Raw genomic sequence first — 25,178 nt, 5'->3', positions numbered from 1 at the left:
TCCCAACTACCCCCAAAAACCCTCACCATGTCTTTCCTGGCCTGGCTGGGGAGAACAAAGGGTGATGCTTCCTCCTCTGCAAGGGTTGATGAGCAAGACACCAGTGTTTGTTCCATCTCAGATGGTGTGCTCTGAACAATGCCTTCCTGAACACTGTGGCTACTCCCAGTAGGCCTTGCAGGAGGTGCTTGTGGTTCTGGCACCTTGTTGAGAAAGACACCCCGCCCCCTCCAGTATGCTAAAGCAAGGAATAGAACATTGTGTTTCTTACAAAATTAAATTTTGACGCACAATTTGTTTTTTTATTGCATTTTTGCAAAACATTCTTATTCAGTTGAGTGCACTAGAGACTGCTAGCATGCAGGGAAGAGAGCCAGGGTGGGAGACATGGGGTCAAGAGGTCGATGGTGCAGGTTTAGGGTTTTCTGTCTACCTGGTATCGCTCCCGGTGGGGCTTGGCAGGGAGTAGGGGCCCTTGCTCCCCTGCCACTTCCCTATACTGCATTGTCTACATACTGTTTACTTACTGGTTATTATATGCAATTGTCAATTAGGGTGTTTTGTTTGATATGTTTACTTTGATTTGCTATTGAATTTAACGATTTTGTTCAATAAATGTTGCCAGATCATTTCAAAGAAAGACGTGTGTGTTCTTGGCAGGTCCTGACACATGCGCTGCTCATCTCTTAAACCATGAGTGCAACTTTTCTTAAATAGCTTACACTGTGAACTGAATCACTTCTAGGGGCACGTAATGTTGGCAGGTAAGGCACAGTGTGATTTGCCCAGGATCACACACTTTGATTAAAATGGTAAAGCCAGAATTTGAGCATATCCTGAAATGTTGATACAACGCATCTTCCAAGCTCACGTTGGTACAAATGTGTTGAAGTTTGGTTTTAAATCCTCGATTTTATACAGATTACTTTCAAAAGTCACATTATAAACCAACCTGACAATGTATGCATCATTGTGAAAATGTGTTGATGAAAAACAGTAAGGGATTAATTTTGTTTTGAACCTTAAATTGCACAGAAAGGACCACTTGTGTTTGAAGTTTTTAGCAAAAGGGCCCCTCCATTCCACCAAGTACTGGAAAAAAAATATAAAACACTGGCAAATATCGCCTTTGATGTTCACTTTACTACTACGTGTCTGGAAAAGTGTAAATCGCTCCCACAATTAATGATTGTGGGAGCCATCCACAGTGGTTTCTTTTGGAATCTGCCTGCTTTTACCAGGTGTAAAAGTCAGTCTGATTCCATAGGAATCCATAGGTTTTCCGCCAACATAACACTACATGACTGTGAAAAAACAATCGGATTGGGCAGGGGGACCTGTATCATCTTAATTTCTAATCACCCTACAATCACACCACCTTATATAATTTTAAGAAAAGGGTGCCCCAGCCATGGTCACTGACAGTTACCTTTTTCCATCTCTAATCACTTCCTGTTGTAAATAATCTGCCTCTAAGACACATTAAAAAGACCTCACTGGGAGGACCTTTGCAGCACTGACTGTGTTTGAGGGGAGACATTTCTGATGTCATCTTTGATGTCCTAGGTGTTAGTGTTAGCAGTGCACAGTGGTGGCGCGAGTTATGGTTGCTTAGCTTACCATAACTGGAGAATTTCAAGGGTTTTTCGTTTTTACTTGGAACCATAACGTCCCATTAACAATGTTTTTTAACTGAATTTCATAGCTTTTTAGTAGGGCAACTTAATCATAACATCCCTTTAACCAAGTTTTCTTTTACTGAATATACTCATTCATCATGTGAAATTGGGAGATAATTACTAGGATTCCTTACTTTGTGTACATGTAACATAGAACATACTGAACCTCCTTCGCTAATGGTATTTGAAGGCCACGGACTGAGCGTCTGTATGCGGACGGGCGTGGACGAGAGCAACACTACCCAAACCGTCAGGGGGTATTTGAAATTGTTCTATCATGTCATATAAAAACTGCTCAACGTTAAAAAGCAGCACATAAACACATTATAAGTAGTAATAAATAACCATTGGAACCTACACGTCTCACACATAACCCATCCATATAAATACCATGTGTAATGAAATGAATTATACCATAACAAAAAAAAGATATGCCTCCAACGTAATTACCTCACAGAAACTGTACAGCTAAGAGCGACAGTAGACGAACATAACAGAACGAATACAAATTACAAGAAGTAGCAAGTGTATGTTGGTACAGTTTTTGTATGAGGTGCAGAACAATTAATGTATTTCTGTTGTTTTCACACAGAAATGTGCAGTACTTTGGGCTGGCTGGATGAGAATTTTCTGCATTTGCGAAATGTCGGAAGATAGTGATAATAATGGTACACACTTCTCTGCATAAGCAAATTAATAGTCAGTACTTTATGGATACATAACATATATATATATATATATATATATATATATATATATATATATATATATATATATTTATTTTTAACATACCAGGTAAAAAATGAACAAAGTCCACCAAAAGACACAGTACAAGACACCTTGAAGCGCATAGAAGGCAAAGTGGACATGCTAAAAGAGAATTTTAATGGGTGAAGGCAATTGGTGGAGGACCACGTCAAAGGAAAAATAAGATACCACTGTGCTACCTGCACCTGTCCCCTTCTCCATTTCCCAGTGAACTATCCCCAAACCATGAAGAACAACATAAAAGCTTCGACAAAACTTCCATCCCTTCATCCCCTCGCAATGAGCCTCTGGAAACCCCTAATTCCACTTTATTTGTTTCAGTGTCTGCTTCCCCCTCTCTCTCTTACTTGCTGTCAATGTGTTCAATAAAATAAAATGTTATGTTACTTTTAATGGAATTGTGTGTGTAATTTTTTTTTTTTTTAAAGAGTTAAAATGTCTGCAATACACCTACCCGTACCATTTGCAACCAAGATGGAACTGTTTTTAGAACACACCAGGTGGCCGGGATGTCCGTAAATGAACAAAAGAGGAGTGTCCTAAGGACACTATACCTGTCCGTATCATCCGCAGTGAAGATCGAACTGTCCATAGAACAGATGCGTTGTCCGGCATGTCCATAGTCAAACAAAATGGAGGTGTCCTAAAGACACTACATCTGGCCGTACAGTGAGCAGAACATCTACGCACATGCGCACCACACCCGTAAATCCTGCGAACATCGCGCCTGTCCGTAAGTGTCCTTCTCACTTGTGTCGCACTTTTAATTAGTTTCAGCACCCGAACACTGTCTGTAGAACACCCGCGCTCATGCGCACGACCGTTCCTGTGCATTTGGTGTCCTGCGGGCACCCATTTCAAAAGAACTTATGCAGACAGGCCAAATTATTTTAGAATACAAAATCACCATTTCACATGTCCCATACAATACCCCAGCTTTCCACAAAATGTTTGGAACTTTTTCAACGCTTTTGAGTGATCGATATGGTCACGAGGTGCACCCCTCCACCCCTATAAATGGCCACACCCCCGCGCTCATGTTCATTTTACTTATGGCGATTGTAGATTGAGTTTTGGTGCCTTTAGTGCTCTAGTGGAGATTATCTCTCCAACCGTAATGGCATCTATAGCTGCTTTTGCTACGTCAGCCTCAGCACCACCCCAAACCCTCCACCGCCACCACCTCCTCAAGGGCCTGCAGAGGGAAATACGCGTGAGGATGTAGAGAGCGAGGAAGAAGAGGATGAAGAGAATGAGGTGGGGGAACTCCCTACTACCACCACTCGCTGGGAGTCGTGGGTGTGGCGGTTGTTTACCATTTTTGGTAATGTACCAAAAGCACGTGCGAACCTGGTCACCTGTAAAAAGTGTCATTTGGTGCTGATTCTTTGGAGACCTGGTGCGTACAGTAAGCTTTGGTAAGACAACCATGAAGCGACACCTAACTTCGTTCCACGGTGCGAACATTCGCAAAGTGGTGCCATGTAATGAACGTAGTAGGTTGAGTTCCTCCACAGCATCCTCCGTGTCCGATCCTCTCTCCACAAGAGACACTCCTGTGGGAGAGCGCCTCCCTCCAGCTGCCTCACAGGCCATTCGCAATGTTGTTGACCCTTACCTTTCGAAGGTCACAATATTGTGTATGTTCTGCGACACAGTACTCTGCAGGGGAGAGAGTCTTTGAAGTGCTTTCAAGACTTCGGTCACAGAGCACCAGAAGACCTGCTACCTAACTAAATAAGGCCAACCCTACATCTTTCTCTCTCCACCTGCCCTTTCTTATCCCCATGGTTGGTGTCCCTTCCTTACCCTCCTTTCCCCTCCTCTCCTAGTGTGTTGTGTGTAAAAAATCCCCAAAAATATAAAACAAACATTTTCAAAAAAGGCTCTTTTCAGAGCCGCCTTTCTCAGTTTAAAAAAGTAACTATCAGGTCAACGGTGTAGGCCTCTGGGCATTTTTTTAAAAAGCCTGCAGACCGTCTTAGGTCAGACAAAATTTTGGGATGCAACCGTAACAAAACCAATGCACTTTTCTCTCAGAGTAAGTGGTGGCTCTGAAAAGAGCCTTTTGGTGGTGTGGCGTGTGTTTGAAAAACTTGGATTCCTCAACATGCAATGCAAAATAGGTGACTATAATGGCAAAGAAGGTCGCAATGCATTTTGTACATTGCGAAGAAAAATCTGATTGCCAGCATATGTAAGATGGACTCCATTTCTGCGAAAAATGAATGTGCTACGAAACATAATATTTTCATTGTGGAAAGAGGACATGCCAATATCTCTTAGAAAGGCACAAACAGCCTTATTGACATTGCGCCTCACTTTCTCCATTTGTGGACCATATAAAGAAGAACGCAGCCACATTTGTTTATGTGCAATACGTGAAAAAATTACGTTGCAATTGGAAACATGTCCATGACCTTCTCAAGTCCTTCCTTCATTGCAAATTACAAATAAATTCCAGACACATGCCCTAAACTGTTTCCTCCACAATGAATGATAATTATATCAGGATGATGCTCTGTCTGTAAAGTAGCACCGAGAGGTACCAAGTCCAGCCACTTCATTCCATGCACTCTATGCCAGTGCACTTCCACATGAGAGAATCCAAGATCTGCAGATTTACCACAACATTCTGCATGCACCTTCAACCAATGTATCCATGAGTCTCCCAAAATCCAGATAATCTGTTTTCGAGCACACACAGCCATAGCAGTCTGTTCTCCTAGCAGGGAAAAGACGTTATCACTAAATCTCTCCATTCACAACACACCCACTGAACTTTACTGACCAATCCCTATCTCCGCTCATTCTCATTTGCATGCCTCTTCACCCCAGAATCCCTGTATGTAGTACGTGCTGCCTGCAGACTACCACCATGTCCGCGGACATGTATTGTTATTGTTATTGTTATTTTGCACTTATATAGCGCCTTATATACCATTGGTATGGTCTGAAGGCGCTGGTAGGTTGAACGCCCTTGGGAACCGAAGTTCAGATCAGTAGAGAGAGTAGGGAGAGTCAAAAGGTGCGTGTGAGCACCGGATATGTGTGCAGCTTGTGCGGTACACGTGTAATAGCTGCTTCTTATCGGTAGGTGTGGTGGTTGAGAGATCAGGAGAATGTGTTCGTTCTGGCAGGATTTATCCGGAACGGATGTGGCTGCGTTAGGCCTGAGGAAAACGCCTGGCTGGGGATGTGGGACCAGCAGTGTTTACATAGAGTGATGTGGAGTAAGCGGTGGATGTTCGTATGAGAACAGTTATACCGAATGGTGTCATAGTATCTCTGTGTTCTAGTTGAGTGGTGATGTAAGGAGAGAGTAAGCGTGGGGTGTGGTGTGATGGGTTATATGCTCTTTCAGTGTGCAAACTTCTAAAAGCAACTTTCCGAGAGAGGGAACTGGGCGAACTTCTAAGTACAATTTTCCATACAGAGTCTATTGGGAACAGTTCTAAAATCATTTCATCAGAGAGGGTATTGGACTCGTATCCGCAGTCATCCGCCCTCCGCAGCCATCCGCCCTCCGCAGCCATCCGCCCTCCGCAGCCATCCGCCCTCCGCAGCCATCCGCCCTCCGCAGCCATCCGCCCTCCGCAGCCGTCCGCCCTCCGCAGCCATCCGCCCTCCGCAGCCGTCCGCCCTCTACAGTCGTCCGCCCTCTACAGTCGTCCGCCCTCTACAGTCGTCCGCCCTCCATAGTCGTCCGCCTTTCACGGTCAGCCGCCATCCACACTCATCTTCCAAAGGTATCCGCCCTCCACAGACAACCGCCCACCACAGACAACCGCCCACCACAGACATCCGCCTTGGACAGTCATCCGCCTTGCACCGTCATCCGCCTTGCACAGTCATCCGCCCTCTATGGTCATCCGCCTTCCACACTCATCTTCCACAGGCATCCGCCCTCCACACACATCTTTCCCAGGCAACCGCTCTCCACAGTCTTCCTCCATCCATACCCCTTTTCCAAAGGCATTCGCCCTTCACAGTCGTCCGCCTTCCCAGTTATCTGTCTTCCATGGTCATCCGCCCTCCACAGTCATCCGCCCTCCACCGTCATCCGCCCTCCACCGTCATCCGCCCTCCACCGTCATCCGCCCTCCACCGTCATCCGCTCTCCACAGATTACCGCTTTCCAGCGGACATCCGCCCTCCACAGTCATCTTCCACAGGCATACACCCTCCACAGGCACACACCCTCCGCAGTCGTCCGCCCTGGCCAGTCGTCCGCCCTACCCAGTCATCCGCCCTACCCAGTCATCCGCCCTACCCAGTCATCCGCCCTACCCAGTCATCCGCCCTACCCAGTCATCCGCCCTCCACGGTCATCCGCCCTCCACGGTCATCCGCCCTCCACGGTCATCCGCCCTCCACAGTCATCCGCCCTCCACAGTTATCCGCCTTCCACAGTCATCCGCCTTCCACAGTCATCCGCCTTCCACAGTCATCCGCCATTCCATAGTCATCCGCCCTCCGTAATCATCTGTCAGCAGCGTTCATCTTCCACGCGCATTCCACTCGTCGGTGCTCAGTCGGTCTCCCACTTCCGGCCTCTCACCCTACACATTCCTGTGCTTTCGACATTCTTCCGCTCTTCCACACCCTGTCGCTCCCCCATTTAGTCGCCGATACTTTTCTCTATTCATTGTGCGCATCTGCTCTAGACGTTCTTCTGCTCTGTATGCTCTCTTCGATCAACAAGCTCTTTCGCTCTGTATGCTCTTCCAATTCTCCACCTTCCTCCACTTTCTACACATAGCCGCTCTTCATACTTGGACCGCTTTCTACAGTCAATTGGTTTACATACTCATCCGTCATCCCCATCGATTTTGCTCGTATTATTTATCGGGTCTCCAGACCCAACCGTCTGCCAGACGTACCAGTCAACCGCTTTCATCCTACACATTCATTTATACTTGTCTAGAATCATCTTTATTCATTCGTCCTTCTCAATCATCTGTTCATCACACTCATCGTCTTTCCAAGCTCGTCCATGCTCTATTTTTCTTTTATCAGTGGTCAATTTGTGTTATTGACTTCACTGTTTGCATCTACATTACTCGCTTTAATTTCTTTTCTGAATATTTGATACAATACGTTTTTGCATTTGGTTTTGCTTTGGGTGCTTCGCTGGGTCGGTGTTATTTTGATGATGCTAGAACGGAACCGGTAGGTTTTAGGGAAAGAGCCAGGTTTTCAGAAGTTTGCGGAAAGCTGTTAGCTCCTCGGTTAGCCTGATGTGGGGTGGGAGAGAGTTCCACAGGGTTGGGGCTAGGGCTGAGAATGATGCTCCGCCCAACCTGACTGAGTTTGTCTTAGGAATTACTAGGAGGCCGGCTGTGCTTGATCTGAGGGTGCGAGTGGGGTAATAAGCTATTAGTTTTTCTTGAAGATATTGTGGTCCAGTTTTATGTACTGCTCGATGGGTGAGGCATAAGGTTTTGAAAGCTACCCTACGGGCTACTGGTAGCCAGTGGAGTGTCTTGAGGGCTGGGGATACGTGGTCTCTTGGACCAAGCGCAAGTAGCACTTTGGCCGCCGCGTTTTGTGCTCTTTGAAGTTTGTTCATTTGGTAGGCATGGATTCCGAGGTATAGGGGGTTGCCGTAGTCCAGCCGTGAGATGATGATTGATTGTACCGCAGAGACTCTGTTAGGAAATGATAGATATGGAAAGATGCGCCTAAGGTTTTTGAGGTGGTAGTGGCAGGACTTTGAGACATTGTTGACTTGGCGCGAGAGTGTTAGGTCAGAGTCTAGGGTGCATCCAAGATTTTTCACTGTGTTGGAGGGTATCGGTGAGTTGCCCATGCCGGTTGGCCAGGGAAGAGGGTGCGGGAGAAGATCTGGGTTGCCGCACACCATGATTTCTGTTTTGGAGGGGTTTAGCAGGAGGTGGTTTTGGGTCATCCAGCGTTCAATGTTAAGGAGGCAGGATGCCAGGTCAGGTTGTGAGTTAGGATTCGTGTTCAAGAATTTTAGAATCAGTTGTGTGTCATCGGCGTAATTGTAACATAGGATGTTGTGTGCACGAATTATCGGTGGGAGGGTGGTCAGGTAGTAGATTGAAGAGGAGGGCAGATAGACACGCTCCTTGTGGGACTCCTGTGTCAACTGGTCGGGCTTGGGAGGTAAAGTTGGAGAGTGTTGTTATTTGGTGCCTGTCCTTGAGGAATGAGGCTATCCATTTGAGGGCGGTTCCACGTATTCCTAGGGAGTGGAGGCGATCAAGGAGTATTGAGTGATTGATCATGTCAAAGGCGGCTGATAGGTCGAGAAGGATTAGTGCGGCGCATCCCGCGGAGTCAGCAGTCATTTTAAGGTCGTCCCAGATAGAGGTTAGGGTGGTTTCAGTTCCGTGACAAGTTCTGAAGCCTGATTGGGCGGGGTCTAGGAGTTTGTTGGCTTCAACAAAGGCGTTAAGTTGAGAGTAGGCGGTTCGGTCAATGAGTTTGGCGAAGAACCTGGTGTTTGATATGGGGCGGTAATTTTTGGGCTCAAGCGGGTCGAGCGAGGGTTTTTTAATCAGGGGTTTGACGTGCGCCAATTTGAATGCGTCTGGAAAGGTACCGGAGGAGAGGGAAGCATTTATGATAGATCTTGCGTGTTCTCCTGCACAGGTGGAGGCAAAGATTTCTTTAAGGGTAGTGGCAGGGCATGGGTCCAATGGTGATCCGGATGGTTTGCGGGCAGATAGGAGTTTGAGAAACTGTTCTGTTGTTAATGGACTGAAGGAGTCGAACGTTGGTTGCGTGGAGGGTGTAGCTGATGGGTTGGGTGGTAAGGGCTGAGGATTGTCTAGTGGCTGTAAGAGTGCTAGTTTGGAGGTTAGAGTATTTGTCCTTTCTATAGCAGTGGAGTAGAAGTGGAGAGAGAGTGAGTCACAGAGTGATTGCGATGCGGTCGGGATGGTTGTGTTACAAGCTGGGTTGGTGAATTCGGAGATAATTTTGTGGAGTTCTTTGCTTGGGTTTTTGCAGTTTAGGATTCGGGAGTTGTAGTGGGCCTTTTTTGTTTTCCGGATTTCGGCTTTGTACCGATACAGGTGTCGGGCTAAGGTGGTCCTGCTCTCATGGGTTTTCTCTTTATGCCATTTGCGTTCTAGGTGTTTGTATAGTCGTTTAGTGGTCTTCAGCTCAGGAGTGAACCATCTGGGGAAAGGGCCACGGCGGATTGATGGTTTGCAGGGGGGGGTGAGGCGCATCAGAGATGCGCTAAGCCATGAATCAAGGGCTTCAGGGGTGAGATGGTTGTTGAGAGGGCAGGCTGGTGGTGGAGACTGGAGGAGAACCTCGGCTAGGTCTGGGGTGATTATTAGTTTCTTCCAGCATTTGCCTATGTTCGGAGGTTCGGATACGAGTAGGGGGAGGGGTTCGGGTGAGTGGATGGTGAAAGAGAGAATGTAGTGATCAGACCAGATGATAGGGGTGGGCGGCATTAGCTGAATCAGGTTGTTGGAGCTAAAGATGGCATCGAGAGTGTGTCCTTTATAGTGGGTCGGTCCGTTTATGTGGGGTTGGAGGTTAATTGCATCTAATCCGTCAACCAGGGAGTATGTCATAGGGTTGGTGGGGATGTCGAGCCATATGTTGAAGTCTCCAAGAAGGGTGAGGTTGGGATGGTTTATTTGGAGGGTGGCGATAGAGTCGCACAGGTTATTTGCGAAGTGTCTATCGTAGCCTGGGGGCCTGTAGATTATTAGGAAGCTGTGTGAGAGCGATGGTGATAGGGATAGTTTAACAAGGAGAGATTCGCAGGATGGAATGGAGGGTTGGTTATTGATGATTGAGGCGCGAAAGAGAGATTTGAAGACGAATGCTAGAGAATTTGAGAGTGACAACTGTACATTTAAATAGTGTTCCCCTTTTCCCCTTAAGGTGGGCTCTTAAAAGAGCCAGGGTTTTTTGTTTGGGTTTTTTTGCAGATGCCTGACACCTGTTATTTAGTATTTTTTTTCTTCTTAGTTTACTCCTACAATCATTACATAACCTTCTCCAAAGCAAGCCTTACATTCCAAAAGAAAATGGCATTTCACAAAAAAGATGAAGAACACCATCCGCTTCAAAATAAGCCGCACTGCTGGAAACAATGTTCTTGTGGCTGCAGAAAAACATACCAGCTCTTAACATGAAAGCACGCATGCCGCGATTGATTGCACACCTAGCAATACTTTGATCAGGACAGAAAACAGAACTGTTGTCCCATTTTGCTCGAGCGAGTAAGCCAGAAATAATTACTTTAGCAGGTGGAAAGATGTTGATGACTGCTTGAAACAACTGTTCCAAATCTCCTAACAAAGTAGGTGAACTCACGTAGCCCAAATGGAAAGCACCATAGTGCAAAACTACCACATGGGGACTGTTCATCCTACGCATATCTCTGCAAACTTGGAGAATTAGCTCTACATTGCAATCCGTTGCAGCTCTCCACACCACCTCCACTCCTCGTACATCGAAATTGTTTACCACATGCCTACATTCAGAAAAGTGCTGTAAACCATGGACAAAAATATCTCCGAGCACCAACACCCTGACTGTATCCACCTCTGCCATCTTCACTACACACACTCTCTTTCTACACAAATGAACAATGTCAACATCTGATTGGCTGATCCCTAAAGTCCCCTTTCCATGCTGGATTTGCTAGAAAACCCTGTATGTGGCACACCCTACCTGCGGACAAGCGCGGTGTCCATGTGGCACGTAACTCTTAGCCAGCCCTTCTACCATTTCCACATCACTCGCAAATCTATTCCCTCATTGGACACAGCTAAGCAGTGAAACAACAATCAATCACATCCAAGACGTCCACATCTAACTCCGTCATCAGAGTTCCGCACTTCAAATGTACTGTTGATCACTCTGAATACAAGTCTCATATCCTTGCAAAGCACCTACTACAAAAAGTACTATGCACGTTTCTACTTACAGCTCCATGCATATCCACATGCATGATTACAAAGTACAGGTATGCATATTTTATTCAGAGTACTCTATGAATCCTTTTAAACAAATAAATGCCACTAAATCTGCATAGCCAATACATAGATACCAATGCTCCCGCTTCAAGAGCGAGACTTCTGATTTGTCATTGAAATATCGCACTACTTCTTACTATCTCCCACATAACCTATACATATGTGCCAACCCTCCCGATTTACGCACCAAACTCGATTTTTCATTAAAATATGTTACAATTTTTTACTGTCTTCCGCCTAAATTAATGCTACTTCCAATGAGATCGTACGCGAAAAATAAACGTTCCCGATTGCTGTGGTGACATCTCCCTCTCGGGTGCTCCCGATTTTTCGTATCCCTACTTATAATAAGAAAGTATTCAAATTTTTCCCATCTACTATAATAACCTATCACTTCCAGACCTCTCTGCTATCTGCAACACAGCTGCAAAAAAAGAAGGGAATTTCATGAACTTAAAATTGTACTCATTTGCGAAGCAGGTTCAACTAACATATTTCAAATAACATATAAAGCTTGCACATAGTCAAATGAAATGCACGCATACACTGTGTCGAGATATCAAATGAGAATACTTCCACAAAAGCTTAAAAATCAACTTGTACATTAACATCAATGCTATAAACACACAAAACGACTAACTTCTTCCTTTTACAATTGCGGTGAAGACCACTCTCCTGAAAATCGACAGCGATTGCACAAAAAAAGTAAGTACAAAACTACCTTTATATTCTTACTCTTCCTCAAAGAGATTGTGTGGGTTATGTATGTAATTTGCACACAAAAAAACATCGATTTCTAAACTATTCTGCCCACAAATCCCCATTTATTAAAAAGAGATTAGCAGCCAGAATGGCACACAAATCTGTTTTTTTGGAACACAAATAACATACTCATCCCTTACAATGTTAGTACTAGAAAACAAATAACTGTTTTAATTTTATACCATTATGTTTACTATTAATGCTTCTCCTCACCACTAGCTCACTTTCTACTCTCATCTGAACCGCAGTGTAGTAACATACATACAGAAGAATAGCCTTCCCAGCTCATTGTAACTGCCCAATGCACATTCATACACCACCACATACATCTTCCCCATCAAACTCATACACACATGCACACAGCACACATATATTGCAAAACAGACCAACCCATACCTTCTTTTTTTTCAACAGACCCCAAAGAATGCCTACCAAAAGTCCGTAGAAAGAAAAGCAGAAATAGAGCAAATGAAATAAAAGTGTCCAAAGTAAGCATCCATCTCGACCAGTTTGTACAAAAGGTTAAAACAAAACAGCTAAAGCAGTCATTTAGTGATACAAATGAATCTTCAACTACAAAAACTTTGCCTCGTCTATCAAAATGTAGCACGAAACACACAAATGCTTAAGACGACTCCGGCTACCACTACTGCTAACACTGCTCCTATAAATCCTGATATAGTAGCAAGAAACCTGCCACAGAGTCCTTCAGAATCTAATAAGAAGAGGAGTGAAATCATCCACAACCATTAAAACGTATCGTAGAAAATTAATCCTAGAAGCTCTCATGCAATCCTTCTCAAAAGGAAGTTATTTATTTTAGTTATAACCAGGATGAAACCACTAACAAAACTAAGTACGAAACTGCAAAAGAAACTGTCCAATAAACGGAATGTCAAGAACAATGACTTCTTAAATATTTGTGGAGGTGAATGGAGTCACACCAAGACCAGAGAACCATATTTTAATGAAGAAGAATACAAACAAAATCAAACAAACACAATTGCCATCCATAGCAGTGGACAAGAATATGAAAAAATCAATAATACCATCATGGAACAAGAAACACTGCTTACCAAAGTTCCCCCAGAAAACTCAAATGGCCGTGCATGTCAATGTGTTACATTCCTAACAAATCATTCAAATCTTTACGTCAGTTCCTCAATCAGTATGTGAAAGGTAAAGACAAAATCAAAATTAAAGTGCTGCAAAATATGGATACCTGTCCAGTGCGCAAATACACAGGACTACAAGGGGATTCATTAGCCTGCATTTCAGGACCTATTTGCAAAAGCACCTTCCATGATATCAAAATGATATCAACACATCATTCAAATGTAAGAAATCTAGTGTATAAACTGTACTATGCTAAAAGTCCAGCTTTAGAACTAGCCAATTTAAATAACAATCTTCTGCAATCGTACACCCAAATGCCTACAATAAGAAATACACCGTATCCAGAGAAAATATTTTGGAAGTGAAAGCCACGTACAAAATGCAATAGTTTTAGAACAGACTAGCAACAATTCTGCACATGGAAATCTTCTATTAAACACATACAAAAAAGAAATACTAAAATGTAAACGTACATGCGCTGAAATACCAAACCATGTGTGCGTGTGTTGCCGCAGAACTTTTTACAAAAGTAACACAAAAACTATAGACGTAACATACAAAATAGTAGACAATGAGCATTTGAAATGGTTAGAATTAGCTCTGTACCTTTTAGCAGAAAACAAATACCAAATAAGTGAACTCCTAATATGTTGCAGTTACTGCACTAAAAAACTTGACAACAACCAAACTCTGTCACGTGCTATCACAAATAATTTGGAATTATTCCCACTACCAAAACCCCTGCAACAAATCAATTTGTATGAGAGCATCACAATTCAATCAGTACACCCATTTCAAGCAATAATACACCTTCAGCCAAAAACAGCCAAATTACCTCCCTCTGAATTGGTGAAAGACATTCATGGCAAAGTAGTTTGTTTACCATTAGATCTGACAGAAAAATCTAGGAGTGCAATCTAGGAGTGCAACGTCCAATAGAGCATTCTTTAATTGTCTTAGTAAATGGTGTACCAACAAAAGACAAAAACATTTATCAACAACTCGTGGACTTACATAAAGTTAGACAATCCTTGCAATATCTGAAATACAATAATCAATAGTACAAAGACATACATATTGAAGACAGCTTAAGGGAAACAACTGAAATAACTCATCAGAAACTGGTCAATTTGAACTTCTGGATCCTGCTGCAGTATCCACTCTTTTAGACCATTATTGCACTCTAATGAGAGCATAGATGATGCACTAGAAACTTACCAAATGCGACAAACCAAAGGGTCACCAATCGGCATATTGGAAAAAAGTATAGAAGCACATGCTTTTCCACTACTATTTCCTACTGGCAAAGGAGGACGATACGATGATAGACCCACTCAGATTACAGCATCAGAATACCGCTCATTACGAATGTATTCTGAAGATCCCAGATTTAGACAAAATATGGAATACATATTCCACCTACTCTTTGAAAGTCAACTAGCAACCCTATGTTACGGATTTGCACACATATTGAAATCTGGAACCCACTTTCAAAACATGTCAGCTACACAATCGCACCCGGGTCTGGGTCCTCAAAATGAGGAAATACCGGGCCATTCTGAGTTTGGAAGGCCGAGTAATTCCTCCCTCCAAGTACCCGGACCCGGTCCTTCCCCATTCCCATTTCAGCCACCATAGGGCTGAATGGGAATGGGAGAGAGAGCAAACAACGGGCCTTTACGAGTTGGCCCGTTGTTTGCTCCCTTTTCCCCTCGCGAGACCCGGTAAGCAAGCCTGGATTTCCCAGGCGTGATTAAAGTGTCCCGCGAGGGGAACTCGTAATGAGGCAGTACGGGGTTGACGGCACCGGCACCTTTTACGGCGCTGTTAACCCCGTACCGCCAGGGTCGTAATGAGGCTCCATGTGTCTATACCACATAGCCCAAAACTTTGCACAAAAAAAAATAACACCTGATGAAAGCAAAGGTAGAGAGAGTGACAGATTGGGAAGGCAGCTTATTGAAACTTACCAAACGAAGCTTAATTAATCATGTCAAATTGTCATTAAAAACGTATCAAGAGAAAGAACTATAGTACATGCCCCTGCTACAACTTTTTAAACCATGGAGAAAAGAGCTACTAGATAACTGACTGCTTTGAAGAGGCTTTCAAAGCAAATGAAAGCGCTATCACCGATGTGAACTTTACGCAGAACAAAACAATGTTGCACAATGAATAGCAACATGAAGAAGAACTCCTAGCCCAACTAGATAAGGACACTTCCGACAGTAGTCAACCTTCTACAACAGGAAGTCAAGAACCACTAGGACAGCCACTAATAGCAAATGAGGCAGAATTAGCTATGACAGAAGTGGAAAATGCCATGTGTCACTATGAAGAACATACAGAAGACTTAACTGTACTACAACCAAAACTTATCAAAGACCAGTGCACCATTTTTGAAGAAGTAACAAAATAAATTGGCCATGGTGTACAGCACGAAAATAAAGAATGTACCTGCCAAAATTACAAACCTATACTGCTGTACGTCAGTGGGGAAGTTGGTTCAGGCAAAGCATTCTTAATCAAAATCATCAGCAAGTTCCTTCAACAATTGATAAACAACAAACTGTCAGCTGTTTTAACTGCCCCCGCAGGTTTAGCTGCCTACAACATAGGCGGTGTGACTTTACATCGATTGCTACTCCTTCCAGTAGAACACCAAAACTAATTAGACGATTATAAACTTTTTACAGAAGCTGCAATGGAACTACCCAGAGTATTAAAACAAATGAAAATGCTACTAACAGATGAAGTGAGCATGGTCACCAACCTAATGTTGGCTTTGATTCACCTCAGATTGCAAGAAGTACTTAAAACAAAGTACAAAGAACTATTTGCAGGAAAACACATTGTTTTCGGAGATCTTCTACAATTGACACCAGTGAAATGTGAACCTATTTTTAAAACCTTAGTACACAAACTCTGCCGTAAAACTGTTGGCAGCATTGGAAATGTCATCCTTTGGCAACATTTCCAATACAGAGAATTAACAGAAAACATGCGTCAATCTGCAGACCTCACTAATGCCATCATTTTAAAAAGTATTAGAATTGGTGTACCATCTCAAGAAGCACAAGCAATTTTGAAAAACCGGCACATCCATGCACTTCTTGGCGATAACGCAAGTGATACTGATGTTATGGAACAATTAGCGCACAAAAATGTCAATTCTATGACCTTAATGCCAACTCTTGCAAGCTGTTCCAAATTCAATGAAACAAGGTTGAAAAAAGAAATGCAACCAATAATTGAAATTTGCTCCACGGACAAGCTGGACGTACATGGTATGAACTACCCATGTGTCAGCAAGCCACAACAAGACTAAAATACCTTAGAAAATTCAATCTTCAACACAGCTGGGTTGGAAAAAATATTAAAATTGTCCTTAAATTGTAGAGTAATGCTTAAACGTAACTTTGACGTGGAGCAAGGACTAGTTAATGGGGCACTGGGTACAGTTGTTGGCTTTCAAACATACCCACGTGACAACATTCAGTTTGTCAATATTCTCTTTGACAAACTTTCAGAAGTTTTCTATGGCCTACAGCCTACGGCCATTCACCCAAGACTCTAGGCCCTGGCCACAACCACCACAGCATATCAAACTTATGGCGGCTTATAACTCAGCACCACACCCATAGAAACAAACATTTTAACTGCGGTATATAGTCAATTTTAACATTCGCTAACCCCACGTGTGTCCTTAGAACAGTTTCAACTTGCCTGCAAACAGCACGGGCAGACATACTATCCTTATGAGACCCCTCATTTTCAGTAATTACAAACATCCCGGACAACGCGGGCATGGCGAATACCTCATTAGCACCTGCCGCCTAAACAAATACAGTATTTCACCCATCTCCTACTCTTTGAACCTGCCCAAGCACTGTGACACACCAAAACACTCCCCAAAACAGCATTTCGCCTCTGGTTGGTGCCGTGCTGTTGGCGGATCCAAGATTTTGGGTGCATCTAAACAATCTGACGCACATCACACCTCACTCCAGCCAATCGGAGGACACGTCGCGTGTTGCGGTCATGACGCAAGCCCCTTAGCCAATCGGTATCTTGTCCGCGGAGCAAACAAGGAAGTTTGACCGCAGAACGGACATAGATATCACTAATTTTTTTAGACATACTTTTTGGTCGTTTTAAAGAAAACTACTGGATGGATTGGCACCAAATTTACAAAAGCACGCTTTTGGCACGAAGGTCCTCCTCCTGGCGCAAATTTGGTGAAAATCTGTCCAGGGGTTTGAGCTGTAAGCGTGCACAATGTTTTTCCCCCATTCAGTCTATGGGAAAAAAAGATGTGTAGGGTCCACCCCTATAACATTTCCCCCCCGGACGAAACATCAAACTTTGCAAAAAAAATCAGAGTGGCCCATATACTTTTATTGCAAAGTTTGGTGAGGATTCGTCCAAGGGGAGCGGAGTTATAAACTGGCCAAAAAGTGCTCTTCCTATGGAAACAGCAACCTCACCATAACTACACAGCCACTACCTTGGAATCTGTGGATGTCACTGGCTACATTACATGTGGACACCCCAATCAATTCCCTGGATTTAAGCCTCTGCACACATGAGCCGGTTGGCTGGAAGCAGCGAAACATCATGGTGGTTGTAGAAGGACCGGCAGAGGTAATTTCAAGTGTCTGGAAGCGAGGAACAGAAGTTCAAGGTCCACCACTTTTCTAACTCTAACCATCTGGAGGCCAGGAACAAGATTTTGTTCTGGCTCAAAATCCACATTTCAAGGCCCTAGGCCTCTCCGTTTCCGAAATATCTGCACCACAATGCACTGCAACATACTGCACCGCGCCCGGGTGAGGCGACAGATCGAGAGAGCACACAGAAGGTCTCATTATGCTGCTCCCCTCCACGTCTGCTCTGCGATTGTCAACAATTGATGACAGTGTTATCATGTCTGTCTAAAGAACCCGTGCAAAGTACGGGCACCATTTGCTAGTTGCTTATAAAATCAACTAGCTGAAGAGACACATTAAGAGATTGTTATCACACCAGGAGCTCATTTACAAAGGCAATTAAGTAATTAACACTCACAAGAATGCTTAGATATAACACTGGCAGGTCCTATACAGCACCAATATTGGTGTTCGTTTGTGATAAAACTTGCACAGAGAGTTCCCAAAGGGTACGTTTTGGCAGTGAGCTGCAGGTAGTTGGTAGTAATGCCATATTCATTCACATAGCCATTGCTAGTCATTGGTTGGGTAAATGACTAAACACGCCCATGGGATGTGTGCTTCTCCTCACATCCTACCTCCTATCTGTGTTCCACTGCAAGAGTTCTGACTTGCTTCTAGTAAGCAAAACTAAAAAAGGATGTAGGTTTGTCTGAATCGTAACCACCGGCATTGCTCTGGTCAGCCTTACATAACATTTTCTGCAAATCAGCCTTGACTCTGTCATTAATGCGAGCAACCCTGCCTAAACTGCTAGACCACAAGGCAAAAAACTGTCTCTGGTTGCTTGTGTTCCAGTGCAGAGGGTACATGGCCTAACAACTGAGACTAATATGCACCTTTTGGTGATAGGACCAAACGTCATTTGCTAATGGCTTGTCCCTTACTGTAATGGCAGGACATACTTAAGATTTATATCATGAAATGTTGTGCAAAGAAATGATAGTGGTAATGTTTCATTCTAAGCAGCGCATCCATCCCTTTTTCACTATAATGCTCTCCCCTCCAGAATTATATATATTTTTGTTACCACCAACCTTATTTCTTCGCTTATACTCAAGTAGTTAATGCAGCAGAATATCTTTGTAAGGGTCCCCAGTCCGTTGATGCACCTTCTGCAGAAATCTGTGTGCAATCAACATTACCTGCCATTTATTGTTTGACATGGTCAACCATTTTATTAAGCATGATGTGAAAAAGTGCTATTTTCACACACAAAATAAACATACTTTAAATTACAGAAACCAACTTTGCGACTTTAGGATTGAGAACATAGTTGTATGCAGCCTTCTCGAGTAAGTACTACCTCACTTCGAGGTGTGAATGGCCCTTCATCTCCCTGGTCATTTGTGCTTTCTTGGCTATAGGGCATAGATCATTGTCTAGGACAAGCAAACAAATCCTGGCCAGGCCTCCTTCAGTGCAGCCCATTAGATGGCTAATTGCTATGCATTGCCTCCTATGTAGAGGGAAATGCCTCCCCACAGACCCCAAATGCCTCCACTCCCTCAGGTTCCACTTGTAATGTCTCCTTTCTAGGGGCCGCGGGGAATGACCTTGGGGGGACCTGGCATCCCGGGCCCCTCTGCTGGAGCCGGGCCTGCCATTAGTAATCAGTTGCATTATCCCGCCTCACTGTTCTTCATCCAAATAAACCCATTACCCAATACCCCATCTACCTCTTCCTCATTCCAGAATCTAATTAGTCATTGTTTGCTTTACTTCACCCTTCCTGTTCATCTACACTATACCAGATTACCTCTGCATTCCTCTAGCTGATCCCAGTCCTCTATTTCCTTTTCCTACTTCTTTATTTGTCACAGTATCCCATTATCTATAGATCCACACATAAGTCTTCATCTTTCCCATACTTCATTATGCCGCTCCTCTCTCCCTTCTCCCTGTACTACCACCTCATTCTTCCTCTTCCGAGGACCCCATTACATTGCCTCCCTATTTCTACCCCTTCAGCTTATTTCTTATCTATGTACCCCATTACACCTCCTCACTCTTCCTCAACTAGATTAGCACAGCCTCACTCTTCCTCCTCCTGGCACCACATTACCATGCCTCTGTTGTCCCAGTAACCCTTTATCACCGCCGCCATCTTCCTCGTCTCACTATTCCATTACCCCCATTTAATCTTCAATTTCCTGGTTCCTCATAAGCCCCACCTATGTCCCAGTATCCCTTTAGTAATCTGCTGCATTACCTCTGCTCACTTGTCCTTGTTCCAGCCCTCCATTATGCCCACCTCCCTCTTTTTCATCCTGGTAACCCATTAGTAATCTGTTGCCTTACCCTGCCTTTCCCTTCCTCACCCAGAATCCCATGTATCCCCACCTCCCTCTTCCTTGACCCTGTTCCCCATTACCTTTGCATCAATCTTCCTTCTCCAGTACCCCATTATCCCTAGCAGAGAGTGAGGCATAAAGAGAGCGGCGAGATTGGGGAGAACAGTATGGCAGAGAGGGGGAGACAAGTTGGAGAATATAGTTGTAGAGGGAGAGGCAGTCAAATCAGCAACAGCATAGAGAGAAATTATGGATATAGATTAGCGGTAAGGTGGGGAGAGGTGTGAGAGGAGAGAGGGGAGTGGTGGTGAGTGAAGAATATCTGTGGAGTAGATATTTTACAGGGAATAGGAGAGGGTTGAGGTCCCTTAGATAGTCCTGGAGACAGACAGACAGAGAAGGGCACTGCCTTTAGACGCTCGTTTAAGAAAGGGAAAGCACAAGACAGTAGAGGTCACCTGACACTAGTCGAGCCAAGTTTGACCATCATAAGTCGGGAGTAGGAACACGTGTGCTAGGGAGGTGGGAGCCACTCATTGTTCTAGGATTCAGCAAAGTGGAAGGATTAAACATGGCATTTGAAAGGGAAAAGTGTGAGGTGTCCCAGCACCTTTGCCTCTTCCTGATGGGTCTGTGTAGGGATTTAAAAATACAAGCACCATCCATAGAGAAGTGATATCCGATTCAGGCTACTGTAGTCCTCCCTCTCTGAGGGGGCAATAGCTGGAGCGATGTAAGGCCATAGCCAAATCTCTCACACTCATTCTTAATAACAAAGTCTGGACTTTGGGCCTCCTACTGCAATTGCACAGGGATTTTCGGAAATTACACCCTATAATCTATAAAAGAGGCCACCAACACATCCCACACAGTCAGCTCTTAAACACAGGCAAACAGAATTATCTTTGGTGTAACCTAACCATAAGGGAGCAGCGGACCCATGGTTTCATTTTTGGTATTCACATTCCTGCTAGTTGTTTTGATATGTGAATATTGTGTAAATAAGCTCAGGGAAAATGTCAAAATACTCGGGGCCTCATGCCAGAAGCACAGAAGGATGCTTCACACAAAATGTCCCCAGAGTAGAGGTTGTAGCATCTTTTTCACGTTTGACCAAGCCTGCAATTGCAGAGGCACAGTATGGGTGATTATGTTGCTCCTTCCACTGTCAATCCACCACCACCTGCAGGAATTGGAAGCCAAGTTTTGATTAGCTGTGCAAGTGTTCTCTCACTCCCTTTATCATCTTTATTTCAGCTATTCTTCCCCTGACTTCCATTTCTCTAAAACCTGGCTCTTGGAAGCAACTGTAAAGGTGTAACTGGTGCCTCTAAAAACACCCTCAAGAAAATAGACACATAAATGTTCATGAAAAATGATAATTCTTTAACACTGAAGTATAAATGGACTCATATTGTGAGGAACACCTAATTACTTAAATGTGCAGCTACATGTGCACCTGTAATGCCTCCTTACTGCCATGTTGGGCATACACAATACAAGTCATACGAATAGTGTGTGTTTTTATGCTACCTTCCTTTAATAGGAGTAACTACTAACTGTTCTCTTCAGCTTATACAACGATCTTTGCAGTATATGTGTAACTCACTGAGCTATCTTAGTAGATTCCTTGTGGACCTGAATTGTAATGCAATCAAAGCCAGCGATTTCGGATTAGAATAACCTCTGCATCCTGTAAACAGATCTTTATTTTGTTTTTGCAGACATGATAAACTGCATGAAATGTCCTGAGGACCAATCGTCCAACATTTGGAAGGACGGCTGCATTCATAAGATCACTGTTTACCTCTCATACTATGATAGCCTGGGCATGGGCTTGGCCTTTGTAGCTGTTGTCTTGTCTATAACAACAACTGGAGTGCTGGGAATATTTCTCCGATACCGGGACACGCCGATAGTGAAGGCTAATAACCGGGATCTCAGCTATACATTGCTCATCTCTCTGATGTTGACATTTCTCTGTTCCCTCTTATTCATTGGACGTCCTACAACATGTACATGTCTGAGCCAACAAACTGCATTTGGGATTATCTTCACTGCTGCTGTGTCTTGTGTATTGTCAAAGACAATCACTGTTGTTATTGCCTTCAATGCCACCAGGCCTGGGAGCAGATGGAGCAGATGGCTGGGACCTTGGATGTCCTTCTCAATGGTCCTGGTGTGCACACTGGGAGAAGTGGTCATTTGTCTGGCTTGGCTGCTCACCTCCCCACCTCACCCTCACACAGACACACAGTCTGAAAGAGGAAGAATAATCCTGCAGTGTGATGTAGGTTCTATCATTGCGTTCTATATAGTTATTGGATACATGGGTTTGCTTGCCCTTGCCAGCTTCATGGTGGCGTTCTTTGCCAGGAACCTCCCAGATAGATTCAATGAAGCCCAGCTCATCACATTCAGCATGCTGGTGTTCTGCAGCGTCTGGGTATCTTTCATCCCAGCATACCTCAGCACTAAGGGCAGGTACATGGTAGCCGTGGAGATATTCGCCATGCTGGCTTCCAGTGCTGGGCTGCTGGGCTGTATCTTCATCCCCAAATGTTACATTATTCTGCTCAGACCAGACATAAACACCAAAGAATATGGAAATTCAAAGAATAATTGATAGTGACCTAAGATTATGTTGTGTTATATGATATTTGTCTACTGCCTAGAGGTAATACGTGTCTGTCTAAAATTGAGAGGGTCTTTAGGTTCAATTAATTGGTGATTTGGACTCAGGGACATGGATTAGGGTAGAGCAGTTTGAAAAGAGTTGATTAATCTTGAGTGAAAAGTGGAAGGAACATTGAGGTTCATCAAACATATTTAAGGAACAAGCACTTTCCCCACTATTGAGATTTGAATGCAATCCTGCTCAACCACACTTTAATAAGAAGAATTTGGGGGATTTGAAAAGTTGGGCAAGTTACTATCAAATATGAATGTTATTCTAGAAAGCAAACTTTCAGTACCAAAAAGAATATCTCCTATTTATTTATTTAAACTTGTTATACAGTGCTGCCCTGACCATAGCATCTTGGAGCACATTACAACCTTTGATGGATGGAGGTGGAAGGAAGTTGCATATTTTTATTGCAGGATAGGAAGATCACGATAGGCAAAATGATAGTGGCAGAAGGGATTTAGCTGGATTAGGTGAGGGAAGCGGTATGTTTAAGGATTTTGCAAAATGTACAAATGGAAGAGGTGGAGCAAATGTGGGGGAGTTGGGGCATTCCAGGCACCGGGTGCCTGATGGGTGAAGACCTGGTTTTGTGTGCAAATCACCTTGCAGTGTAGGACACACATTTGTCTTGGATTGACTAGTGCTCATGTGGGGGATGAACTTGAATTGTTGTAACGGTTCTAACGGTTCTTGTGGTGGAATGCTTCTCAGATGTTGCCAATACCTTTAAAGTTAATTCTTTGTGGTTTTGTGAAATGGTGGAATGGCTGGCAATGAGTTAGTCTATGTATGTACGTATAGAATTGTATAAACCTGCACCCTTGAGCTTTGTGAGTTTTTGGAAAACAAAGTTGAGCCAAGATTGACTCCCTCCTCTCCTTCCTCCTCTGCCCCCACCCTACCGCCCCTCCACTGCCCCACCCTTCCTGTTCTGCCTTCCTATGTATATCTGGTTTGTAGTAGTAGATGGGTTTACTGGAGCCCTGCACCGGCACAATGGCGGAACATAATAATAAATATACATGTGAATATGGCGATTATGGTGATTGTGGAGAAAACCACAAGTGAGAATACTATGAGTATTGGAGTGGGCTCCAGTGTGAGTGAGATAGATCTAGGTACACCTAGACCAAACAGGAAGCGATAGCACCAATTGCGGTTGGGGCTCCAGTGTGTGCATATCCATTGTGATATCGCAGGACATGCATTCCCAAGACCATTGTATCGAATAAAAATCAAAATGAGACTAAGACAGCATTAAAAACTAAATTTGATTCTAAATGCAGTAGTATAAGAACCCCACCACCGGTGCCGCAATGTTTAGAGGCAAATGAGGAGGAATCGCTACAATACGTTGGCACTAATTTATTGGAAAAGGTCTTTAGCACCATGCGCTGCAGTAATACAGCGACCATAACAGAGTTTGATGTAACCGATCTGAGCATGGGCACTAACTTACTGGACAAGATTATTAGTTCGACTGGTAGTATTGTTACTGCAGTCACTAATGAGCTCAGTATGATCTGAACCCATGTCGTGAGGCTTTAATAAGGAATGATGAGTCACCTCCTATTTCTCAGACTAGAGCTAATTATCTAATCACACATGATGTGAGGAACCACACAAGTACGTCAGAGTTTGGCATTTGTTTTCATCTCAATTAAACATCATTAACCAAAAAAGTAACTTAAGTGAAAAGTCATCCCCAAGCAACAAAATACTAGCGAACCATGATTCCCAATATCAAGCCACCTCAACCCCATTACTCAGCTAGTTACATCAAGTGGAATCTAATGCAAGTGTAGAAGTCGTGGTAGAATCCTATACTGAATGCACTCAAGATGAACGAGCTGCCCGGGTTTGTAACATGTCAACAGTAAGTGAAGCAGACACCAGTATGGGAATTAATGCCAGTATCACCTCGACGTCCATGTATGCTGTGCTTGAAAACTTGCTAACTATAGTGGTCAAAATCTATGTGAGACTAGAAAAAAGTGATGCTGATATGCCTGGTGGTCGCGAAAAAAGCGTAAAAAGTATAATTCCCCAGCCGAGTCAAAAAGGCAAAGCTGAGACACAACTGACAAAATGTGAAGAGAAAAGATGTCAAAAGCTAAGAAAGAAAAAGAAAATTAATGTTTTTCAAGTCATTATGCATAACAACAACGCCCCAAGAACTAAAG

At 43.8% G+C, this 25,178-nt stretch overlaps 1 protein-coding gene across 1 annotated transcript; it reads left to right on the top strand.

Annotated features, from left to right (window-relative positions):
* Positions 1 to 22,032: 22,032 nt before the first annotated feature.
* Positions 22,033 to 22,932, top strand: LOC138510671 (vomeronasal type-2 receptor 26-like). Its single transcript, XM_069626451.1, has one exon. The coding sequence runs from the start codon at positions 22,033 to 22,035 to the stop codon at positions 22,930 to 22,932; it is 900 nt and encodes a 299-aa protein (XP_069482552.1).
* The last annotated feature ends 2,246 nt before the right edge of the window (positions 22,933 to 25,178 follow it).

This window comes from Ambystoma mexicanum, chromosome 6p, assembly GCF_040938575.1.
Source record: "Ambystoma mexicanum isolate Mex_15411 chromosome 6p, UKY_AmexF1_1, whole genome shotgun sequence".
Lineage (NCBI taxonomy): Eukaryota > Metazoa > Chordata > Amphibia > Caudata > Ambystomatidae > Ambystoma > Ambystoma mexicanum.
The sequence above is the reverse complement of the archived record's forward strand: the minus strand, read 5'-3'. Positions and strand labels throughout refer to the sequence as shown.